The 24,999-nt window shown below is 43.4% G+C and overlaps 1 protein-coding gene across 1 annotated transcript in view; it reads left to right on the top strand.

Moving 5' to 3' along the window:
• Positions 1 to 3,627: 3,627 nt before the first annotated feature.
• The window catches only part of LOC121281462, a 58,208-nt gene continuing 36,836 nt past the window's right edge, over positions 3,628 to 24,999 (top strand). The window contains exons 1-5 of the mRNA XM_041194409.1: positions 3,628 to 3,730; positions 7,941 to 8,119; positions 10,011 to 10,216; positions 20,513 to 20,652; positions 21,387 to 21,571. Of these exons, the coding sequence (XP_041050343.1) occupies positions 3,628 to 3,730; positions 7,941 to 8,119; positions 10,011 to 10,216; positions 20,513 to 20,652; positions 21,387 to 21,571 (813 nt within the window). The remainder of the gene's footprint in view (positions 3,731 to 7,940; positions 8,120 to 10,010; positions 10,217 to 20,512; positions 20,653 to 21,386; positions 21,572 to 24,999) is intronic.

Below are 24,999 nucleotides of genomic sequence, written 5' to 3'. Positions count from 1 at the left end.
ACATGTCAGAAGAACTGTTTTGGAAAGTGGCATCATCGGAACAGATGCGACAGGAGCGAAGGAACTGAGGGAATGGGAAGGAGTCCTTACAGGAAGCAGGGTGTGAGGAGCTGTAGTCGAGGTAGTTGTGGGAGTTGGTAGACTTGTGGTGAATATTGGTGGATAGTCTATCACCTGAAATTGAAACAGAGAGGTCAATGAAGGGAAGGGATGTGTCAGAGATGGACCATGTGAAGGTGATGGAGGAGTGGAAATTGGAAGCAAAATTGATAAATTTTTCCAGGTCCAGATGAGAGCTTCAATCGGTACTGTTTTCCACCCCTCCATCATGTTCACATGATTCATCCCTCTACCCCACCCCCATTGGGCTACCTGTCACTTGCTCATGTTGTTCTCACCAGAGTGCTTACCCTGGTCCTGCCATTATCACATTCTGTTTTCTACTCTTAAAATCACCATTAGCATTTCCTTTAGCCAGTACCACCACCATTAACATCTCTTTTACCTTTTGTTTGTGACATCTTTTGCAATCTCTCCTCTGCCTCCACCTACCGCTGGCCTTCTAGCCAGCTTTACCTGTTCCACCTCCCCTTGAACAGTATATATTTCACCACATTTCTACTTCCCTTTAGTTCTGAAGAAGAGTCATATGGACTCGAAAAGTTAACTCTATTTTTCTCTCCACAGATGCTGTCAGACCTGCTGAGTTTTTCCAGCATTTTTTGTTTTTGTTTCAGATTTCCAACATCTGCAGTATTTTGCCTTTATCGGTCCCAAAGTTTCTGGTTTTGAAACACTGTAGCTGTATCACATGGTGAGAGTTTGCTGTGTGCAATTTGGCTGCTGTGTTTTTTACATGACAACAGTGACTACATTTCAAAGAAGTACTTCATTGGCTGTGAAGCACTTTGGGACGTCCGGTGATCGTTAAAATGTTTTTTTCCTTTTTCTTCCTTATTTGGTCAAAGTCCTCTACCTTCCTTGGTTCTCAATACAGCTCTTCATCCTGCAATACGCCCATGCTTACAGGGATTCCAGTATCTTGCTGGAAAACAAAATTAGATTAAGTTATTGGAAGCAAAATGGAGAGATTAAAGAATGTTTTCACAAAAGCTAATGGGTGGAATTGTGCCAGATTTGTACTAAGTCCGATAGCGGGCGGGTAAACCCGCCAACTGCAATGGTGACTTTTCATGCCGTATCATTCCCAAACCTGCCACATTAGTTATGCATCCCTGGGAAACATGTTGTTTCCATGGCAGGTGGGCTCTCATTTGCCCACCATGCCATCACCTCGCCGCTTCATCACACCGGACGCCATCGTTAAAATCCAGATGTGCACGCACACATCTCAGTGCTTCCTGTCCAGGACTACTGCAGAGGAGATATCCACAAAAGGCAAAAAGACTGCAGCCCCCAGGTTTAGTGATGCATCACTGGAATGCCTTTTGGATGCCTTGGAGGCCTGCCGCGATGTCCTCTAACCCTATTCTGGCTGCAGGATGGGCAGTGGTATGACCAAACAGACTTCAGAGGCGGTGGCAGTGGTGATAAGTGCCTATGCTGCACAGAAGAGGTTGGTCATTCAATGCAGATAGAGGATGAATGACCTCATCCATGCCGCCAGGGTAAGGCAACCATCTTATCACTCTAAACTCACACGCTCAAGCCTATCACACATTCACTGGCATCTCACTCACTGCCAGCTTAAGGGATATCATTGCTCACTGTCTCTCACGCATCCACTCACAGGTCCACTTGGCCTTATCTCATTTGGAGGTTGCCTCCTCAGCCCTCACCATCCTAAGTCCACTTGCACAGATCAACATACACCCCCACACACACCCTGATGATACCCTCCTTCCCCAGTACAGCTCTCGCCTTGCAGCCTCTTTCCTTGCCTGAGGCCACTTCTCTCTCTTAGCCAAGCATGCCTAGCTCTGCAGCCATTGAAAAGCCACCCACATATGGCTGATCTGGTAGGCAGAGACCTGCTGTGAGCCCCCCTAAAAGTGATGTGGTGCTGTCTGTGAAGCCTGGTGCTGATAACTGCAAGTGCTGACTGAAGTAAAGTGGGCAAACAAACCTCAAAGTCCCGAGCAAAGTGAAGCCTACTAGGAGCACATTGCTTGTGTGCTCTTGTGGAACAGGTTGGCTTGTTCTCCCACAAATATGGGCTGATAATCCAGCAACTGGGAGTTGGGTGGGTGGGGGGGCGGGGGGGGGGCTGGGAAGAGGGGAACGATTCCAGTGGGCTGGCCTAATAATGATATGTAGATGTATTATAATGAGGCTCCTGACATCCAATGGCCAGAAACTCGGCCCGCCATCAGTGAGCTGAGCGAACGATTGCAACCTGGTTTCACGCCGCCGTGAAACTCATGACACCATATTGTCGGCTCACGCCACCAAGCACTCCCGACGCCGGTGGGCACGGAAAATCCCGGCCAATGTGCAAGAACAGAAAATGCTCACAGTACCTGACACTTTTTGACCAAAATTATTATGTACTTTTCATTGTTCTTCAACCTGAGTCATGGCAAATCACCTTGATTGTTTGTAAATCTTTCTTTTTCCCACCAGTCTCAGACTTGATCCCTTTCAAAATGTTGCATTACTGTACAGATTGCCAAGGTCGGTGGGTTTTTGCACTGTTCCTTCATAATATTTACTTCAATGTTCCAAACCTAGCAGGAACACTGCTAAAATAATTCCATAAGCTCACAAAGTTGCGCTCAAGGGAATAGGTTTCTTGGGGTTGGGGTGTGCAGGGTTGGGGAGAGGGCGGTGGAGAAGGTAGGTGGAGATGGAGTTGCAAATTTCACCGAAAAATCTGCTTTGAGGAATTAAAGGTTTGAGATTTGGATACCAGGGTTGAAAATAGGATCAAAAAAGAATCTGCAACCATCCATTGGATGAATGTGATTCTGATTATAATCTGTTCAGTTCTGAGCCAAGGACCTTTCCCTTTCTGCCTGTGAGCTATGTGGAAAAGCATATTTTTCTGCCTATTTTTCTTTTAGTTTTCTTTTAGTTAAGATGAACTTGGATTTTAATATCTCATTTTGCATGTTGTGAGGGAAAATTTTAATTCTATAACTCATTCAAAACATGGATTCCTCAGCTTTATTGTTATTTATGTTTATAGCCTGAGAAATGATTTTATGTTTTGTGATGAATGTGTTGCATAAATCTCCATTTCAAAGTATATTTTACAAAGAAAACTTTCCTTCCTCAGTTCTCTTCAAGGCTGGAGTGCAGGAATTAAAACCTGGCATTAGTCCCATGTTGTTGACTTTGAATCACCTGACTTGGTGCCTTGTTTCCATGGCTGCAGAGCAGGAAGTTTTTAAACTGTGCAGCTATGCCTGTGCCCTGCAGAAGCGGGGCTGTCACTTATCCCACTGTCTGGCCCGCAGGAATGGTGAGATGAGTTCCACAGAGTACACTATGTGTGGTGTGTCTGAACTTGGCTAAACAGATGAAGTAGCTTCAAAAAGATTTCTCTGCAATGCCTCGCGTGAGGATAAGCTGAGGCAGAAGATGCAGTTGATCTAGGACCCAAACCACACCGATCACCCGCCTCTCGATTGCTCATTGTGCGTCCCTTTGTAGATCTGATTCATGATGTCCATGCGGAAGCAGCTGACAGTCCCAGACTGCCACAAACGTTCAGTGAGTGCTCTGGGATATCACTTGGCTCGAAGAGAATTCCTGACCGGCTTTGAGGGTAAGTATGCGAAGCAGGTTACTGCTGTAGTCACAATATTTCAAATCACTCCTCTTACAAATTACTGTAAAGGCAAGAAAGCACTTGCATTTATTTAGCGCCATTCACAATCTCAGGCCACTCTGAAGTGTCACTACTGTAATATAGGCAAATTTGACAATCAGCTCGAATACAGCAAAGTTCCAAAGACCAGCCAATCCATTTTAATGACTTTGTTTGCGAAATATTAGCCAGGACAGCAACCATGCTGTTTGAATACTGCCATGTTCTCTCTTACAGCAACCTGAACAAGTAAATGTGGCCTAACATCTTATCCAGAATTCAGCACTTCCAAGAGCACAGTACTCCCTGCTGCACTGGAGCTTCAAGCTGGAACCCATGACCCTCTGAATCAGTGGCAAAAGAGCTATCCACTGGGTCAAGGTGACAATTAGGTTTTTTAAAATTCCTAATTATTCCACATTATATGGCCACTTACAGTAAATTACAAGTCTTTTTTGGATTGAGCTGGGAATTCATCTCACCCACTGCTTACCGAAAATGAAAATCAGTAAAAACTGGGAATTAGGAATACTGGTCTGAACTGTTTTTTTTTCCCTTCTGGGTGTCTCTCTCCTGCTGTTTGCTGTCTATCCACCATTTCTCATTGATTTTATCACTTAGTAAAGCACAGAGAAGAATAAAGAACCCTGCCAGTGTCCTTGCTACACCACATTCCTAGGTTAGCCAAGCAATCAAAAGGAATATTCCATGTGGAAATGGGATTAAAGAAGGAGAAAAGAAAGGCGAGTAGAGTGTCAACTTCCCTCAGCCGGATAGGAGATTGTGGGCTGAAACGCCAGAACTAAAGTTTGCCATTTAGCTGGCACTTCGTCACACAACTGAAGAAGTGCAGCATTGTTGGAGATGTTGGTCTTTCAGATGAGGTATTAAACTGAGTGTCTGCCCGCTTTACAGGTGGAGGCTAAAGCAGAAATGGATGAGGCATTCTGGGAAGGTGGGATCAAATAGACTGAACAACTTCCTTTATCTGGGCCTATTCTGTGGGGCTGTTGCCCACATCTTAAGTTTGAAGTTATCTTAATCTGCTTTGGGCCTGAATTTCTTATTAATCTCAGCCAGTTAGCTGATAGGTATGACAGTTGGCCTCAGGTAAAGCTGGGAGAAATCTGTTGCTGATACAAATGGTATGTTGACCTTCATTGCAAGAGGGCTTGAGTACAGGAGCAAGGATGCCTTACTGCGGCTGTATAGGGCCTTGGTGAGACCACACCTGGAGTATTGTGTGCAGTTTTGGTCTCCTTACCTAAGAAAGGATATACTTGCCAAAGAGGGTGTTATAGAGTTGATTTTCCAGGCAACTTTTCTTTGTGGAAGCATTGAATTGTATTTACAAGGCAGCAGCAGCAGCTACATGTTTGCAACTAACCCTATAACTAAAGAAGAACTCACCCAGAAGTTCCCCACACTAACTCATTAGTTTACACAGGTCATGTGATCTTACAATACAGGATTATTCTTAAAGCTACAGTCCTATGTTTATCAAAACTACAATTACTACAGAGGGGGTGCAACAAATGTTCACCAGATTGATTGCCGGGAAGGCAGGATTGTGGTACGAGGAGAGATTGACTCAACTAGGCCTGCTTCACTGGAGTTTAGAAGAATGAGAGGAGATCTCATTGAAACATAAAAAATTCTGACAGGGGCGGACAGACTGGATGCAGGGATGATGTTTCCTCTGGCTGTGGTGTCCAGAACAAGGGGGTCACAGTGTCACAGGGCAGAATGACCTACTCCAGCTTCTATTTTCTATGTTTCTATGATACATTTCAGAGAATGCACGTGTGTATAGGAGCGATAAGGATGGGATTAGACTGGGCTTTATCCCAGCGAATGGTTCATTGTCCTGTCCATGTTAGGGATAGCTTTGGTGGAAATACTTAAACCAGTCAATCCTGGTTCACATCTGTTCTAAAATAGCACTTGGGAGGAATTTGGCACCAACATATTTAGCAAACGCACATAGCACTCAGGAAGGCTACCCTTCCTCTATCTCTACGCAAACAAAGAAATTCTGATGTGACTGAGTAACCTGAAGGATTCATTGGCTACAGGTTAGGGGAATAGAAATAACATGACTTATCAAAGAAACCATGGCTTCTGCTCGTCACAAAGGGCAGAGTGCAGTCAATGAAGATCTAAGATGGAGAATGTTAGGGGTAGAAATCTGACAGAAAGTGAATCATAAAGTTCCCCTTACATGCCACCCGCTAGCTCCCCTCCTCCTCTCCCCACACCATCCCCCCCAACCCCAAAAATAGCAACAGCTGTACAAAAAGCTGTGATGGACAGAGTATGAGGACTTTTTAAAAAAGATTATACAATGGACTGTCAATGAGTGAGATAATCAACTTATTGAGGTATGAATGTAAACAATGCTATCTCCTCTCATCTCAATTAAATAAAGTCAATTGACTGTGGATTCCTTACCACACAGGACTTTAGTCACAGTGTTTGCGGAAAGACTATTATGTAGTAACTATTTCTTTTCCCAGCGTTTAGTCCCTCCTACTTGGGCAGAGTGAACTAATTAAAGGCATCTAAAGTTATTAGGTTGCCCTATCCCATACAAATTAAATCTCTAGCACCACTCCCCCACCCCCACCCCCATACTTCCTAAAGAGAGAAACATGGGGTTGGACAGATTTTCTCTTGAATCCTATGGTCATGATGATGGTTCTTCCATTGCTAATCATCCTCCTGTTGCCTAAAGTGATCAACACCCATGATCCTGAGATGAGGCGGGAAATGGAGCAACCCATGAACATGTTAAACCTGAACCATGAGTTGCCAGAGGTTTCAAAGTTTATGACCCACCTTTTCTCTTCCAAGTCACCTAAATCTGGAAGTGGTAGCAAGGCTGGCAAATGTGGTGCTCTGTAGAGAAGGTAGTCCTTCCATCGTTGTGTCATTCATGGTTAAATCACACACAAAAAGCACCAGTAGAATAAGTACTGAGAGCTCCTTGCAAAGAAAAATAAAAGTTGTGAAAAACATATTTGACTTCTTGAAGACAAAGGGCCTGGTATTTATGTAAATATGGAAACATCAAAAATTCTGTGTGCTCGCAGTGACTGGTATATTCTGAAGAATTTCTTATAGTTTAATTAAGTTGTAATGCAGAATAATATCCTAGTTTATTTACTGCCAGTTTTGGTAAATATTTTTAATACATTCAAATTCCGTTCGAGAGATTAAAATAATATAAAAGTGAAATATTTCAAACCCCTGTTCAAATTTCTGAGGCACAAGGCAGTGATGTCTCAAAATGATGAAAATATATTCAAGGTAACTTTTTTCTCTAAGTGATGTTTATTTCAAATGCACAAAGTTAATACAAGTTAAAAAAAAAAACAATCCGGGGATAAGAAGCAAAATGGTTAGCGGGAGATAATTATTATTGAAAAGAGGAATAAAAATAGAACAACATCCTAAACAATCCATTGGGATCCATCTATCATGTGCCTCTGCTACACAATGCCTTCCAACAGTAGCACTGGGAGGCTGATATGGGAATGATGGGGAGAGTACTGCCACCAACACCTGATGTAATATTGACACCCAGCGCAATGGCACTCCTGGATGACAGCAGTCCTTGCCTAGCCCCTGTACATCCTACCCCACTTACCTTCATCTACTTCAACCTTAGCATACTGCTCTTCCCAGGACCTGTATCAGTAGTGGGCTCGATTGAGTGGATCTTGCTGGATCATGTATAAAGATAATAGAAAGTTGGCAGCTTGATTTACATCACTCCGATTTTTATTTCTATTGACCAAAATATTAAAAATTAGAGTTAACCCATTCAGGAGCAAGATCAGGAAGCACTTTTCCACATCAAGGGTAATAGAAATCTGAAACTCCCTTTCCTAAAAGTTTGTGGATGCTGGGTATCAATTGGATCTTTCAAGACTGATATTGATAGGTTTATGTAAGGGAAGTGGATCAAAGGGTATGGCGCAACATTGGGCAAATGGATTTGGTGTATAGTCTAACCATTACCTGCTTGAATGATGGAATAGGCTCGAGGGGCTGAATGGCCTACTCCTGTTCCTAGGTAAAAACCTGGGAAAGGAACACTGAATATGGCATGTAATAATTATGCAATTTTGTTTCAATTAGCACTTTCTCTCTTGCCTTTGTTCAGACGGTGTTATTAAATGGTGGGATTTGGAAACTGGACAGCTGAGCTTTTCAGTCTTTGAGCACACTGGTATGATCACTCAGTTCCTATACTGGTCTGAGCCCAAGCTGCTTTTCTCAGCATCGAATGATGGGACTATTGTGGTGTGGACTGTCGGGGCCACTGTATTTGACCGGATTATGGTAAGAGCTGTATCCCGGGTTTTCCGTTTTCATCCTTGGATCTTTTCAATGTTGTCGTTATGATGTTTATTCTGAATTGCCAAGAAGTTGACACAAACTGAAAAGTTAAAATTCCAGAGACCGCTGTAGTTAAGAATAAGGGGGGAGCTTATGAAGTGTAGTCACTGTTTTAATTTAGGAGATGCAGCAATCAAATTGCACAGTAAGCTCCCCTAAGGGGGCCTTGTCGTACAATGGGTAGTGTCCCTTCCTCTGTTTCCAAGTCCCACTCCAGGACTTGATGGCCAAGGAATGCATGTTCACTGTGTGGCCAAACAAGTTGAGTATCAACTTATAAGTCCTTGCCATACATCAATGGCAGTGGTAAGAGTGGCAGAGATACCTGGTCAGCTATGTGATGGAATCAAATTGGAGCCTCTACCATCACTATTCATAGCTCCAGACTACAACATTCATGCAAAAATGCATGTTGCCACAGCAACTTGGACTCCTTTGGGAGCCAGTGGGCTGGATGGCTGGTGTGGATTGCATTGGGTATGATTCCCGTTCCAGCTGGGGTGGATTTGGGATCTGGCACCTTGTCCTACCCATGGTGGAGATCGTGGCACTGTGGACCAGACGTGACTTTGGGCACAGAACTCCAGTAGAAGAAGCTCTCCTGTGCAGCATTGTGATAATGCCAAATAATCTGTTTTAGTGAAACTGGTTGAGGGATAAAAAGTGGCCAGGACACCAGGGGAAACTCTCCTCTGAAGTTTAAAATACTGCCATGGGCTCTTTTATGCCCATCTGAGGGGGTAGAGAGGGCCTCAGTTTAACATTACTTCTGACAATTGTCATCTCCAACAGTGGAATGATCCCTTAGTGTTTCAGCCTGTATTACATGCTCAACTCTCAGGATTGGGGCTTATATCCACAATCATCTGCCTTAGAAGCGAGGGTTATTTTTATTCATTCACAGGATGTGGGCATCGCTGGCTAGGCCAGCATTTATTGCCTATCCCTAAGTGCCCTTGAGAAGGTGGTGGTGAGCTGTCTTCTTGAACTGCTGCAATCCATGTGCTGTAGGTACACCCACAGTGCTGTTAGGGAGAAAGTTCCAAGATTTTGACTCAGCGACAGTGAAGGAACTGCAATATATTTCCAAGTTAGTTTGGTGATTGACTTAGAGGGGAACTTCCAGGTGGTCCCAAGTGTCTGCCGCCCTTGTCTTTCTAGATGAAAGCAGTCATGGGTTTGGAAAGTACTGTTGAAGGAGCCTTGGTGAGTTCCTGCATTGCATCTTGTAGATGGTACACACTGCTGTCATTGTTTGTCAGTGCTGGAGGGAGTGAATGTTTGTGGATGGGGTGCCAATCAAGCAGGCTGCTTTGTCTTGGATGGTTTCAAGCTTCTTGAGTGTTGTGGGAGCTGCAGTCATCCAGTCAAATGGAGAGTATTCCATCACATTCCTGACTTGTGCCTTATAGATGGTGGACAGGCTTTGGGGAGTCAGGAAGTGAGTTCCTCATCGCAGGATTCCTAGCCTCTGACCTGCCCTTGTAGCCATAGTATTTATATGGCTAGTTCAGTTCAGTTTCTGGTCAATGGTAACACCCAGGATATTGATTGTTGCCACCACAGAGTCACTCTGACATCTGCATGTCTAGTAATAAATAATTTAATTGATGAATAGGTATACTGATTTAAGAAAGAAAGAGAGAACTTGCAATATTTTATAGCGCCTTTCATATTGCCAGGATGCTAGAGCTAATGAATTGCTTTGGGTGTGCAGTCGCTATTGCTAGTAGGAAAAAGTAGTGTTTGCAAAGTTGGTTCCCACAAACAGCAAATGAATGGATAGTTTTAGGATGCACTGCGTGCTTCTGTTCATTTTGTCTTTTGCTTCCAGTTGAACACTTCCATATTTTGCATGGCAATCAATCACCGGAGGCACCAACTCATCTGCGGATTCAAAAAGCAGCTCAGGGTCTTTGCTTTGGATGACAAGAAGGATTCTGGTCACGTGTTGGATTTGGGCAAGAGCTTCGCTGATCACAGGCATCAGGACATTGTGTCGGCTGTAGTCTGCCTTGACACACGGATATACTCTGCTGGGTAAGTACCCATGCAACAAGGAGATATAAAGGGACTTAGTCTTTTGTGTGATGATATCATCATTATATTGAAGAGGCTTGAAGTCCGGCTCTGCCTGAATGTACAGAAACCGTCTGGTATAAAGCAGAGTCTGAATAAAGATCTGGTATAAAGTACACTGTCTCTCCTCACAAGGAAGATTGCCACTTACCAAACTCAGAAATCTTAAACGCAGCTCCCCAAGTGTGTTCAATGACAACAACAACTTGCATTTAATGTAGCAATCTCGAAGCATTGACAGGAGTGGAATCGTTGACAAGGCCAAGATTTACTGTCCTCACCATCGCCTGAAAAAGTGGTGGTAGTCGTGGTGGTGACCTATACCATGAAATGCTGCAATCCTTGTAGTCATGATGCTGCCATGATGATGTTAATTGGGGAACTCTGGGATGCAAGTAGGTATGCAAGTCAGGAGAGGTGAGCTTGTTTCTTCTATTCACTTATGGGATGTGGGCATTGCTGGCTAGGTCAGCATTTATTCTCCATCTCTAATTGCCCTTCACAAGGTGGTGGTGAGCTGCCTTCTTGAACCGCTGCAGTCCATGTGACGTAAGTACATCTACAGTGCTTTAGGGAGGGAGTTCCAGGATTTTGACCCAGTGACAGTGAAGGAACGGCGATAATTTCCAAGTCAGGAAGGTGTGTGGCTTGGAGGGGATCTTCCACGTGGTAGTGTTCCCATCTGTCTGCTGCCCTTGTCCTTCTAGATGGTAGTGCTTGTGGGTTTGGAAGGTGCTGCCTAAGGAGACTTGGTGAGTTCCTGAAATGCAGCTTGTAGATGGTACCCACTGCTGCCAGTGTGTGGGTGGTGGAGGAAGTGAATGTTTGTGGATGGGGTGCCAAAGCGGACTGCTTTGTCCTGGATAGTGTCAAGTTTCTTGAGTGTTGTGGGAGCTGCACTCATCCAGGTAAGTAGCAAGTATTCCATCACATTCCTGACTTGTGCTTTGTAGATGGTGGACAGGCTTTGGGGAGTCAGGAAGTGAGTTACTCATTGCATGATTCCTAGCCTCTGATCAAGAGCCTCTATGGCTCTTATAGTCACAGTATTTATGTGGCTAGTCCAGTTCAGGTTCTGGTCAATGGTAACCCTCAGGATGTTAAACGTGGGGGATTCAGTGATGGTAAAGCCATTGAATGTCAAGGGTGATGGTTAGATTATCCCTTTTTTGAGATGGTCATTGCCTGGCACCTGTCTGGCACGAATATTACTTGCCACTTGTCAGCCCAAGCCTGGATATTGCCCAGGTCTTGCTGCATTTGGACATGGACTGCTTCAGTATCTGAGGCGTTGTGAATGGTGCTGAACATTGTGCATTCATCAGTAAACATCCCCACTTCTGACCTTAGGATGGAAGGAAGGTCATTGACGAAGCAGCTGAAGATGGTTGGGCCTAGGACACTGCCCTGAGGAACTCACAGAATCACATAATCACACAGTGCAGAAGAGGCCCTATGGCCCATCGAACCTGCACCGACACTTGAGAAACACCTGACCTACCTACCTAATCCCATTTACCAGCACCTGGCCCATAGCATTGAATGTTATGACGTGCCAAGTGTTCATCCAGGAATCTTTTAAAGGATGTGAGGCAACCCGCCTCCATCACCCTCCCAGGCACGCATTCCAGACCATCACCATCCTCTGGGTAAAAAAGTTTTTCCTCACATCCTCCCTAAACCCCCTGCCCCTCACCATGCACTTATGTCCCCTCATGACTGACACTTCAACTCCTACAGTGATGTCCTAGAACTGAGATGACTGACCTCCAACAACTACAACCATCTTCCTTTGTGCTAGGTATGACTCCAACCAGCGGAGAGTTTTTCCCCTGATTCCCATTGACTCCAGTTTTGCTGGAGCTCCTTGATGCCACACTCGGTCAAATGCTGCCTTGATCTCAAGGGCAGTCACTCTTGCCTCACCTCAGGAGTTCAGCTCTTTTGTCCATGTTTGAACCAAGGCTGTAATGAGGTCAGGAGCTGAGTGGCATTGGCGGAGCCCAAACCAAGGGTCAGTAAGCAGGTTATTGCTAAGAAGTGCCGCTAGATAGCAGTATTGATGACACCTTCCATCACTTTACCGACGATCGAAAGTAGACTGATGGGGTGGTAATTGATCGGGTTGGATTTGTCCTGCTTTTTGTGTACAGGACATACCTGAGCAATTTTCCACATAGCCGGGTAAATGCCATTGTTGTAGCTGTACTGGAACAGCTTGGCTAGGGGCACGGCAAGTTCTGGAGCACAAGTCTTCACTACTATTGCTAGATATTGTCAGCCGGTGGAGACAGTATTGCCATGACATTGCTGCTCCCCTCTAGCACAAAATGGTTTCACACTGATTCAACACACACTTCATCCAGTGAATTCACAGCATTACTTATGAATAAATAGCTGGAGCTAAGGTGTTGAGACGTATTTATTGGCCTATTGACTTTAAAGCTCAGGATTTGAGGCTTTGGAAAGGGTCCAAAGGAGTGCAACTGGATTAATCTCCAGTTTGAAATATTTTGTTTATCAAGATATGCTACAAGGGCTGGAACTCTGTACTTTGGAGAAGCATAGACTTAGGGGAGATTTGTTTGAGGTTTATAAAATGATGAAGGGAATTGGTTGTTGTTTGCGCTGGCAGTTTGTCCAATTAAATAAGTTAAGAAGGACCGGGGAGTCACAAATTTAAGTTGTACAAGTCCAGAACTAGGTTACATGTCCAGAGACGGTAATTTTCTTCGAATATTGGACAACTAGGACATGCAGTAGACACTGATTCACTGGCCAGAATATTGCCGTCAGCATCCTTTTAAGGCAATTAAGAATGTAATTTATCTAATTAACTGCGCTGCCTGTCCAACCTCAAGGTTGGCAGGCAGGCGAAGAGCCTAAGCGGCCTTCGCGTTTTTCAGGAAACCTCATCCACGGGCAGGATGAGGTTTCCTGAAGGTTTAATTAAATAAAATTTGCGAAATGCACAAACATGTCCCAGCTCATGTGACACTGTCACATGAGGGGACATGTTTAAATAATTTTTCAGATCATTTCTTAAAAATTTGTACTATCAAATTAATCACCCTAAGGCAGCTCCTGCGCTCTTTCGCGGAGGGCTCTCCCTCCTCCCCCCATCCATACAGGTAGCGCTGAGCCTTAATTGGCCCACCCACGTAAAATAGCAGTGCACAGTCGATCGTGGGCGACAATTGGCTTTGCGCCTGCCCCTGCCTGATCCCGTACAGCCTGCCCGACACAGGTAAGATCTTGCCCACTGAATTCCATCAAGCGACAGCAGGACCTGTTTCTTGCTGGGGGCACATATCACCTCTTACAAAGAGAAGCACTGCATAGAATAATCAGGGCCAGAGTGATCTCCTGGACTAGTATCCATCGTCTTTATGGACGGAGAAGAACTACCCAGATATTCCTCCCAGTTGGTCTGGATTTTTATCTGTTTTTTATCCTCTCCAGGAAGATCATATGGTTTTGTCTAGGAGGGGGAGTGTGTGCATTGTTTGGGACAGGCTGAATGAACGAGAGGGTCTTCTTTAATCGGTCATTGTTTGTATGTTCACATTATGGTTTGAAGTTAAGCTTTGTTGAAATATTAAATGACAAAAGGAACTCTTAATTTAAGCCAAGACTTTGTTTAGGTTATAAATTCATGTAGAGTACATAATTTCACGGAGCCTTCCTCAGGAAGGATGCAAACTGTCCAGAAGCACAATTGTGTACAGGAAGAGTAAGTTTATCCATAATACTGTTTCAGAGTGGTTGACATGGCCTACAAGAGACTTGAGAATAGGCATGATCGTTTTGCTAATGTTATTTATTCATACTCTTTACAAGGCATCATAGTAAGTACATGGTTTCAGGAACACAGACTATTCTGTGCCTAGCTCTCTAGGAGTTTCTTGGTCATTTGCCTCTGATGTCACCGTTACATCATTAACATCATCATGGTCTCACTAACATAACCATTGATCCATTACTCCATATCTCCCCCACAAGTATAATCTCAAAACTGTTAAATTCTTTTATTAAACTATTTACAAACAAAAGAATGAGGAACAGGAGTCGGCCTCCCAACCCCTTGAGCCTCCTCCGCCGTTCAATAAGATCACGGCTGATCTGATTTTAACATCAGTTCTATATTCCCACCTACCCCTGTTAACCTTTCATCCCCTTGCTTAGCAAGAATCTATCACTGCCTTAAAAATATTCAAACACCCTGCTTCCCCTGCCATTTGAGGAAGGGAGTTCCAAAAACTCACAACCCTCTGAGAGAAAAAATTCTCCTCATCTCTGCCTTAAATGAGCGACTCCTTATTTTTAAACAGTGGCCCCTAGTTCTAGATTCTCCCAAAAGAGGAAACATCCTCTCCACATCCACCTTGGTCAAGACCCCTCAGGATCTTATATGTTTCAATCAAGTCGCCTCTTACTCTTCCAAATTCCAGTGGATGCAAGCCTAGCCTGTTGAACCTTTCCACATAAGAGAACCCACCCATTCCTGGTATTAGTCTAGTAAACCTTCTCTGAACTGCTTCCAACACATTTACATCCTTCCTTAAATAAGGATACCAATACTGTACACAGTACTCAAGGTGTGGTCTCGCCAATGCCCTACATAACTGAAGCATAACCTCCCTACTTCCCCTCACAATAAACAATCTTTCCTAATCACTTGCTGCACCTACAAAACAGCCTTTTGCAATTGATGCTCCAGGACACCTAAATCCTTTTGCACCTCAGAACTCTGCAATCTCTCACTATTTTGATAATATGCTTCTTTTTTATTCTTCCTGCCAAAATGGGCAATTTCACATTTTCCCATATTATACTCCATTGCCAGATCTTTGCCCACTCACTTAACTTATCTATATCCTTTTGCAGTCTCCTTACGTCCTCTTCGCAACTTACTTTTCTACCTATCTGTGTGTCATCAGCAAACTTATCAACAATATCTTTGGTCCCTTCATTCAAGTCATTTATATAAATTGTAAAAAGTTGAGGTCTCAGCATTGATCCCTGTGGCACACCACTTGTTACATTTTGCCAACCAGGAAATGACCCATTAATGCCTATTCTCTGTTTCCTGTTAGCCAGCCAATCTTCTATCCATGCCAATATGTTATCCCTTACACCATGAGCTTTTATTTTCCGCAATAACCTTTGGTGTGGCATCTCATCAAATGCCTTCTGGAAATCTAAGTACAGTACATCCACCAGTTTCCCTTTATCCACAGCACATGTGACTTCTTCATAGAACTCCAATAAATTGGTTAAACATGATTTCCCTTTCACAAAACTATGTTGACTCTGCTTGATTACCTTGAATCTATCTAAGTGCCCTGCTATGCTGTCTTTAATAATAGCTCTATGACAGATGTTAGGCTAACTGGCCTGTAGTTTCCTGCTTTCTATCCCCCTCCCTCTTTTAAAAAAGGTGTTACATTCACTATTTTCCAATCTAATGGAACCTTCCCCGAATCTAGGGAATTTCAGAAAGTTAAAAGCAACGCATCAACTACCTCATTAGCCACTTCTTTTAAGACCTTAGGATGAAGTCCATCCAGACCCAGAGATTTGTCAGCCCGCAGCCCGAACAATTTACTCAGTACCACTTTTGTGGTGACTGTAATTTTCTTGCATTCCCCCTCTCTTCCAGTTCCTGATTTACGGCTATTTCTGGGATGTAACTTGTATCCACTATAGTGAAGAACAATGCACAATATGTGTTCAATTCATCTGCCATCTTCTTATTTTCCATATTAATTCCCCAGACTCACTTTCTATAGGACCAGTGTTAGTTTTGTTAACTTTTTTCCTTTTAAAATACCTACAGAAATTCTTACTATCTGTCTTTATATTACTAGCTAGCTCTTTATCATATTATAATTTTTTCCCTCCTTACTAATCTTTTAGTCATTCTTTGCTGTTTTTTTATGTTCTGTCCAATCTTATGACCTGCCACTCATCTTTGGGTAATTATATACTTTTTCTTTAATTTTAATACTATTTTTAACTTTTTCAGTTAACCGCAATGGTGGTTCTGTTCCTTGGAAGTTTTCTTTCTCGTTGGAATGTATCTATCCTGTGTATTCTGTAATATCACCTTAAATGTCTGCCACTGCATCTCTTTTGACCCATCCCTTAACCTCATTTGCCAGTTCACTTTAGCTAGCACTGCTTTCATGCCCTCATAATAGCCCTTATTTAAGTTTAAAATACTAGTCTTAGGCCTACTCTTCTCTTCCTTGAACTGAATGTAAAATTCAATCATATTAAGATCGCTGATACCTTGGGGTGCCTTCGCTATGAGTTCCTTAAATAATCCTATCTCACTGCACAATACCAGGTCTGGTATATCCTGTTCTATCATTGATACCAGAACATGCTGTTCTAAGATACTATCTTGAAAACATTCTTATCAATTCCTCATCATGGCTACCTTTGCTCATCTGATTTTTCCAGTCTATATGTAGATTAAAATCCTCCATGATTAGCGCTGTACCTTTCTGACAAGCTCCCATTATTTCTTCCCTTATACCCCTTCCTACCATGTAGTTACAATTAGGGGGCCTGTACACCACTCCTACAAGTGACTTTTTGCCTTTCTCATTTCTCATCTCAACCAAACCACTTCTACATCCTGGTTTTCTGAACTTAGATCATTCCCTCAGTAATGTGCTAATACCATCATTAATTAAGAGTGTCACCCCTCCACCTTTTCTTAGCCTCTCTTTATCCTTTCTAAATGTCATGTAAGCTTCAATATTCAGGTCCTAATCTATGTCATCCTGTAGCCATGTCTCTGTAATGGCTATTAGGTCATACTTATTTATTTCTATTTGAACTATCTGTTCAACTGTTTTGTTTCAAATGCTGTATGCAATCAGATACAGAGCCTTTTGTTTTGTCCTTTTATTATTTCTGTAACCTCTAGCCTTATCTGCTGATATATTCTTAGATTTGTACTCGCTGTCCCTTCTTGTCACAGCTAGTGCATCCTTTTCAATTGTTGCATAATGTTGTTCTGTTTCTGTTAATGATGGAGAATCATAGTAAATCAGATTTCTCACTGATCTGAAGCTGAACTGCTCCATGCCCCATTGCTGATGCATCAGCTGCTACTATCCTTAGCCCTTTTCAGTTGAATTGTGTGAGCACTTTTGAAGAGACTAGCAATTATTTAATTTTGAGAAAGGCGTTCTTCTGCTCATCTCCCCAACACCTTTCCTCAGCAGGCCACTTGGAAGTTCATTAATGGCAGATGGGTGTTAGATAAACTCATTGACCATGCCTAAAACTCACTGAATGTCCTCATTACTCTTGGGCTGTGGAAACTCTTTAATTGCCTTGGTTTTTTGGGGACCTAACATTAACGCTTTTTGGTGGGTGATGTGACCCAAAAGTCTAATGGTGGTCTTCCCAAATTCACACTTATAATTCAAGGTGAGGCCTGCTTGTGCACCCAAACCACCCAAACTGTATGGTCGTGTTCTTCTTGAGTAGCACCACAGATGAGTAAATCATCCATGTGGCAAATAATTCCTTCTTTGCCTTCAAGGATGTTGGATATAGTGCACTGAAAGATTCCCACTGCTGAGGATGTGCCAAAGGAAAGATGATTGAAACAGAAGTGATCAAAAGGAGTAATAAATGCAGTTAACAATCTTGGTTCTTGATCAAGGAAATCTGTCAAAGCCCACTGTTGGCATCCAGCTTGGTGAAAAGGACACTCTTGGACCAACTTCGCCAAACTGTCATCAACAGAGGACAGTGGATCTCCCATTGGGCTGCTTTCTTTAGCTGTGTCAGGCCAACGCAGAACCTGGTTTCACCACTAGGTTTAGGAATCATCACTAACCCAGACCACCACTTTGCAGGCACTGTAACAGGAGAAATTATTCATTTTCACAGCATCTTGTTGATTTGCTCTTTGACTTTTCCGATCAGTGGGTGTGGCACGCTCCTAGGAATAAATAAACAAACTGGTTTGTCACCTGGGAGTAGAGTGATATGATACGCAATTTTGAGCTTTCCCAGTTCCCGGAACAAGAAATACACTCCTAAAAATGGCTCTGCTGTCATGTTGTGTTACCTCCTCGCCCCGATGTACAAGACCGAAGCCTCAACATGCTGCTCTGCTGAGTAGAGAAAGTTCTGATCCTGCGGAATATAAAGAGCTTCATTAATTTCTTTGCCTTTATATTTATGGGTCGTAGAGATCTGGCCTTTCTCTTCAAAGCCTGTGCCTCCTGACCCCTGTGGCTTTATTTTTGATGGCTGGGTATCCACATTATTAAGCCAGTGCTGTTTGTCTGATAAGATCTTGACTGCAGTCCTTGTGTTCTGCTTACATTCTGTTCGATAACCTCTGACATCCAGCTCTACAGACCAGAACTGCTTATTGAGGTCTTTTACTTCCCCAAGAATTCTTCACCCTGACTGTCCCTATTTCCACTGGCTGTATTTCAGATAATGGTAAAGCTGGCTCTCCTTCTCTTCCTTTCAACTGTGCTTTAAATCTGCAGAATCACTTAAAATGCCCGGTCATGCCACAGGGAAAGCATTTAGCTTCCTTTGCTGGGCATGTTCTGTGACAGTGCTGTGTTTTAGCGCCACATCTGAAACATTTTAAAATAGGTGGAAGGGTTCTCCTCCCCCCTTGACAGTTTTGGCAGGCTTCTCCAGACGCTTTTCAGTGGGTGGGGCTCCCAACTTTGGGCCTGCATACTGGATCAACTGCTCCCAAGCCTCGACGTTGCCCCAAGTTGCACCTCGAGTGTGCTGTCGCAAGGTTGCCGGCAGCTGTAAAGTCGAATCATCTTTGGATTGCGAAAGACCCGTCAGTGCATTGTTGAGCCTGCCGACCACAAAACAATGGAGAATGAGCTCATGTTTTGAAGTACTAATAGAAGGCTCCCTAACTTTGTAGTATGATGTCAAGGTCTCATTGATGCCTTGCCACCCAAGGACCTCATCAGCTGTGCCCCCATCCCCACATATAAAAATGTGCCAACCTGGTGTTTCTGGATTTCCCCATGTAAACACAAAGCCGTATGGTACTTTTTGAACTGTCTCTTCCTGAGCTCCCATCCTTGTCCTTGCTGTGGATTCTCGATGTGTTGGAAAGGCTGTGAGAGTGGTATTGGCTGCCCAGTAGCTGTTGACATTGTGTGTATCTCATTGCCCCCTCATCGCAATGCTTTCCACTTTTGATTTTTGGTGCTGTGGGGTCGATCTGTTCTAGCTCTACATTCATGGGTTACTGATCTGCAGTCTCAGTTTCTTAAACTGTGGCCTCCAGTGCTGCCACCATGTTTCGGAGAGGTTTAACTTAGTCTACAAGTGACTCAAGGTAGGCAACATCGTTTTTCTAAAACTATTTATTTACACAATTTACAAGGCATCATAGTATAAGTACATGGTTTCAAACCATTCTGTACCTAGCTCTCTTGGACCTTCTTGGTCACCTGACCCCTGATGTCACCATCACATCATTAATATCAGCATGGTCTCATTAACATAACCATTAACCCATTACTCTACAAACACTACATAACTAATAGCTCAGGCTTAAGTGTAAAGATATATTGAGATATATATTGGAATGAAATGGGACTGCTTAGGGTGAATGATGTTCAAATAGTAGATGAAGGAAGTTAATAGATAACGTGTTAAACATCCTTACAGGGTACACAGTCAAAAGAAAGAACTTAAAAAAGAATTTGAATCACATCTTTTCACCAGGGGTGATCTGTTTGAAGTGTTGAGAATATTAAAAGGATTCAATGCGGATCACTGAACTCCTGTGATGGGGGAGCCAGGAACAATGAAGCATATTCTTACAGTTACAACTTGGTCATTCAGGATTGATATAAAGAAGCATTTCTTCACACAAAGGCTAGTGGAAATCTGTCACTCTCCCCAAAAGACTATGGATGCTGGGTTTCAGTTGAAGCTTTCTACACTGAGATAATAATGTATTTTTGTTCAGTGACGATATTGAGTGATTTGGAGAAAAGACAAGTAAATGGAGGTGAAGTGCAGATCATCTCATCTGATTGAATAGCAGAATAGGATAGAGGGATTGAATGGCCTCCTCCTGTTTCTATGCTCCACCACCCCTCCCTATTGGGCTAAAAAATAAACTGGGGGAAGATGAAAGAGACACTAAGACTGGGGCAATTATCTCAAAAAAAGTGTCCATTTTCACCCATGGACTGATGAACATTTCCGCCCCTCTTGTTTGACCAGGTATGACAAGAAGCTCATCATCTATAACACCAGCTCTTATCCGAATAGCAAAACCCTGCAGGTGGTCTACTGCAACCCCAGTGCTCACGATGCGGGAATCACAAACCTGATGGTGGTCCGAGAATACGAGAGCACGAGGTAAGGGCTGCGGCGAAGCCTCACTGACCAGCATGGCGCAGGGTGCCTCCTGATTCTGAATGTTTTTGTTAGGGATGCCTTACAAAACAAAACACTTGGACCTGGAAACTTGGCCGTGCAGTGCCTGCTTTTCTGGTGCTAAACTGCATACTAGGCCTCCAATATGGCGGGCAAGAAGCACACACTCATTAATGAGCCAATGTGCGCCACCTAACATCTTGGTGAAGGCCATAATATCAGTGTTCAATACCCAATACTTAGCTTGTACAGGGGAGAAAAGGTATCCTGTAAAGGAAGTATCCTGTAAAGGAAGTACCATCAAACACAATGAATCAAGAAGTGTGGGCAATACTTACTTGACTCTGACAATGATCGATTGAGGACGTGTTCCTCTCTCAAACAAACCTTTTTTAATACTTCATTGTCCGTGGGTCAAAATCCTGGTGTTCCCTAGCTACGGGAGTAGCTTCACCCCATAGACTGCAGCAGTTTTAAGAAGGCTCACCAGCACCTTCTTTGGGGCAACTAGGAATGGGCAATTAACACCTGCCTTGTCAGCAGCACCCATTTCCCAAGAATGATTTAAACAGCTGGAGGAAGATGGAGACAGATTGAGGTGAGAATTTCCATCCAATTATGAATATGCTAAAAATAATGTTATTTTGACTGACTTTACATTGTTGTCATGTTTGTCCAAAGACAAACTTTAACAAGCTCTCACTCTCAACCCAATACAGGCTGATGACTGGCTCCTTCGATAAAAGTGTGAAGGTCTGGTCACAGGATGGACAGCTGATAATGAAGCTCCCTTACTTTGCCAGGTTTATAAGTAGCCTCTGCTTTGTGCCCTGTGTGAACTCTGTCTGGATCTGCAGTGGCGTTCTGTCTCCGTCCATCTTTGATCCAAGCTCTGGAGAAATTGTGAGTGCATCCATCCCTCCCCCATTGAAAGAATTCATCAACTTGCTGAGAATTTCCTACTAATGGAACTACCACTGTTGATTTTATTTACCATCTATCCCCCATTCCTCCTCCTTCACTATAGGAGCAGACTCTCGCTGGATTATCAGGAACCATACAATTTTCTCTCAATGGCCCTAGGCAGTGAATCTGTGTAGGCTATTCAACTGTGGCAGCATCACAGCCAAGCCTCATATGTCCCTCCTCCAATATCCATATTCGGGAAGAAAGAAAAAGCTTGCATTTCTATAACACTTTGCCATATTCTTACGGCATCTGAAAAAGTCTCATAGTCAATTTGACGTAGTTGTTATGTAGTAAAACGCAGCAGGCAATTTGGACAGAGCAAGGCCACAGAACCCACAATCTGTTTTCAGTAATGTGGATAAATATTGACTCGGACAGAGGGGAGAACTTCCCACGCTCCTCTTTGGAATAATGCCATGGGATCTTTTACAGGAAGTCTGGGACTCAGTTTAACCTCTCATCCAAAAGGCGACACCTCCAACAGTGCTATATTCCCTCAGTAGAGGCAGCCCAGATCTGGAGTGGAATTTGAACCAAAATCCATTCAGTTGAACTGACGTTTCAATCGGGCTGTCAGCCCTCTAGGATTAACCAAGAATTTAAGATTAACCTCATGGGAACAATTAGCCATAGGGAGCATTAAAAAAATCAGATTTTTCTTTTTCGGTGAACTCTTTAGTTCATTAGTTATAATAAGATCAGAAATGTGGCGTTGAGGAGGCTGTTCCACTGATAGTCAAGAATCAGTCAATCAGATAATGAGTCGCTTTCCAATAGGTATGGGAACAGTTAGGTGAGGGGTGCCTAGAGGACGAGTCACCAATTGGAGGAGTGTAAGGTTTGAGCAGGGACAGGAGATCATGTCATGAAATCTCGAAGAATACATGCAGCCAGATTTGAAACCCTACATTTCAAGGGGGCTAGTAATAAACCCAGGGAGGTTGAGGTTTGAGCCCAATTGCCCTACAGCCAGCCTAATGGCACAACCTGAAGTCCACTAGCCATATGGTTTAGTACCATCCTAAGCAGTGCCCTTATCTATTGGGTCTGTAAGAGAAGTCTTCCACTATTCAGAGCTCTCCTGTGACAATTATTAGCAACTTTGAAGTAAAGCGTGGGCTACTCTTTTTTTTCATGGGATATGGGTGACACTGGCTAGGCCAGCTATTGTTGCCCATCCCTAATTGCCCTTGAGAAGGTGATGGTGAGCTGCCTTCTTGAACCACTGCAGTCCATGTGGTGTAGGTACACCCACAGTACTGATAGGGATGGAATTCCAGAATTTTGATCCAGCGACAGTGAAGTAACAGTAATATATTTCCAAGTCAGAATGGTGTGTGTTTTGGAGGGGGAACTTGCCATGGTGTTCCCATGCATCTGCTGCCCTTGTCCTTCTAGGTGGTAGAGGTCACAGCTTTGGAAAGTGCTGTTGAAGAAGCTTTGGCAAGTTGCTACAGTGCGTCTTGTAGATTGCGCAGACTGCTGCTACTGTGCATCAGTAGCAGAGGGATTGAATGTTGAATGTGATGGATAGGCTGCTGATCAAGCAGGATGCTTTTCTCTGGATGGTGTTGAGATTCTTGAGTGTTATAGGAGCTGCAAGCTATCCAGGAAAGTGGGGAGTATTCCATCACACTTCTGACCTATCCCTTGTAGATGGTGGGCAGGCTTTGGGGGTCAGAAGATGAGTTATTCACCACAGGATTCCTAGCCTCTGACCTGCTCTTGTAATTTTAAATAGGCTAGAAAATGCAGGAATGAAATCCAGCTTAGAAGGTAGCACAGAACAGTTGATAGTGAATCAGCCTCCTGTATTTATATGCTGCCCAATTGCTTTTTGCCATTAAAGTCAACAAAGAACATTCCTCTAAGGAGAACAATCGTGGTCCTTGTGCATAACTGGAGTCCCTCATCTTTCTGACAGTTTTACTTTCAATAAATCCACTCTGCAGCCTATCCAAAGATTATCATCCATCCTAAAGCGTGCTGCTCCGAATTGGACACAACACCAAGAAGAGAAAGGATAAAGGAGGCTGTGCTCTTGTCAAGCACCCACAGGAGTGGAGGTTTCTTCTTTACTCCTTGTGATTTTCCAACTCTAATAAATCCATGATCACAGTTGTGCTGCCTTTGGGAACCTTGGGGAAGAGGCCAATTAGAAAGGGAAAGCTGGGATTTTTTTCAAGCTTCTCTCGCCTGCCACCTGGTGGTAGACATTGAATTTAGCACATTTGCCCCCTTCTGAGATCTTAGTGATCAGGTACAGTTTCCTCTACCTGTCATGTAGCCTAGTAAGTAAAATATTGTGCCCTTAAGTCTCGCAACCCACCTTTCATTGACTCATTTGGTAGCATCCTCACCAGTGGATCAAATGATTCTGCTCCAGGACTTGGAAAAATCATTTAGGCAGATACTCTTGAGGGAAAAGCGTACTGTCAGAGATACTGTCCTCTGAATGAGGCCCCATCTTCCTCTTCAAGTAGACATAAAAGATCTCATGTCATTATTCGAAGGACAGAGGAATTCTCCCCAGTCTCCTGGTCAATGATCATCCCTCAGCCCATATCTAAAATATATTATCGGCTCTTCATAGCATCTCACTGTGCGCAAAAATGGCTGATAACAATGTTGTCTGCGCTTCATCACAAAGTGCTTTTTGACACTGAGAGATGGCATAGATGGTGTATAAGGAAGTAATAGAGAGGGCTGAAACAAAAACAAAAATACCTGGAAAAACTCAGCAGGTCTGACAGCATCTGCAAAGAGGAAGACAGTTAACGTTTCGAGTCCGTATGACTCTTCAACAGAACTAAGCAAAAATAGAAAGGAGGTGAAATATAAGCTGGTTTAAAGCAGGGTGGGACAAGGTAGAACTGGATAGAGGGCCAGTGATAAGTGGAGATTGCCAAAATATGTCATAGACAAAAGGACAAAGAGGTGTTGAAGGTGGTGACTCTAGCTAAGAAATGTGCTAATAGGGATATTAAGGGTAGAAAACAGGACGAGCAAGGTACAGATAGCCCTAGTGGGGGTGGGGTGGGGAGAAGGGATCGAAATAGGCTAAAAGGTAGCGATAAAGCAATGGATGGAAATACATATAAAAATAATGGAAATGGGTTAGAAAAGAAAAATGTATATAAATTATTGGAAAAAGGGGGATCGGGAAGAGGTTGGGGATGGAGGAGAGAGTTCAAAATCTAAAGTTGTTGAACTCAATATTCAGTCTGGAAGGCTGTAAAGTGCCTAGTCGGAAGATAAGGTGCTGTTCCTCCAGTTTGAGTTGAGCTTCACTGGAACATTGCAGCAGGCCAAGGATGGACATGTGGGCATGAGATCAGGGTGGAGTGTTGAAACGGCAAGCA

The sequence above is a fragment of the Carcharodon carcharias genome, chromosome 8 (genome assembly GCF_017639515.1).
Source record: "Carcharodon carcharias isolate sCarCar2 chromosome 8, sCarCar2.pri, whole genome shotgun sequence".
Taxonomy (NCBI): domain Eukaryota; kingdom Metazoa; phylum Chordata; class Chondrichthyes; order Lamniformes; family Lamnidae; genus Carcharodon; species Carcharodon carcharias.
This window is presented reverse-complemented; position numbering and strand designations above follow the sequence as displayed.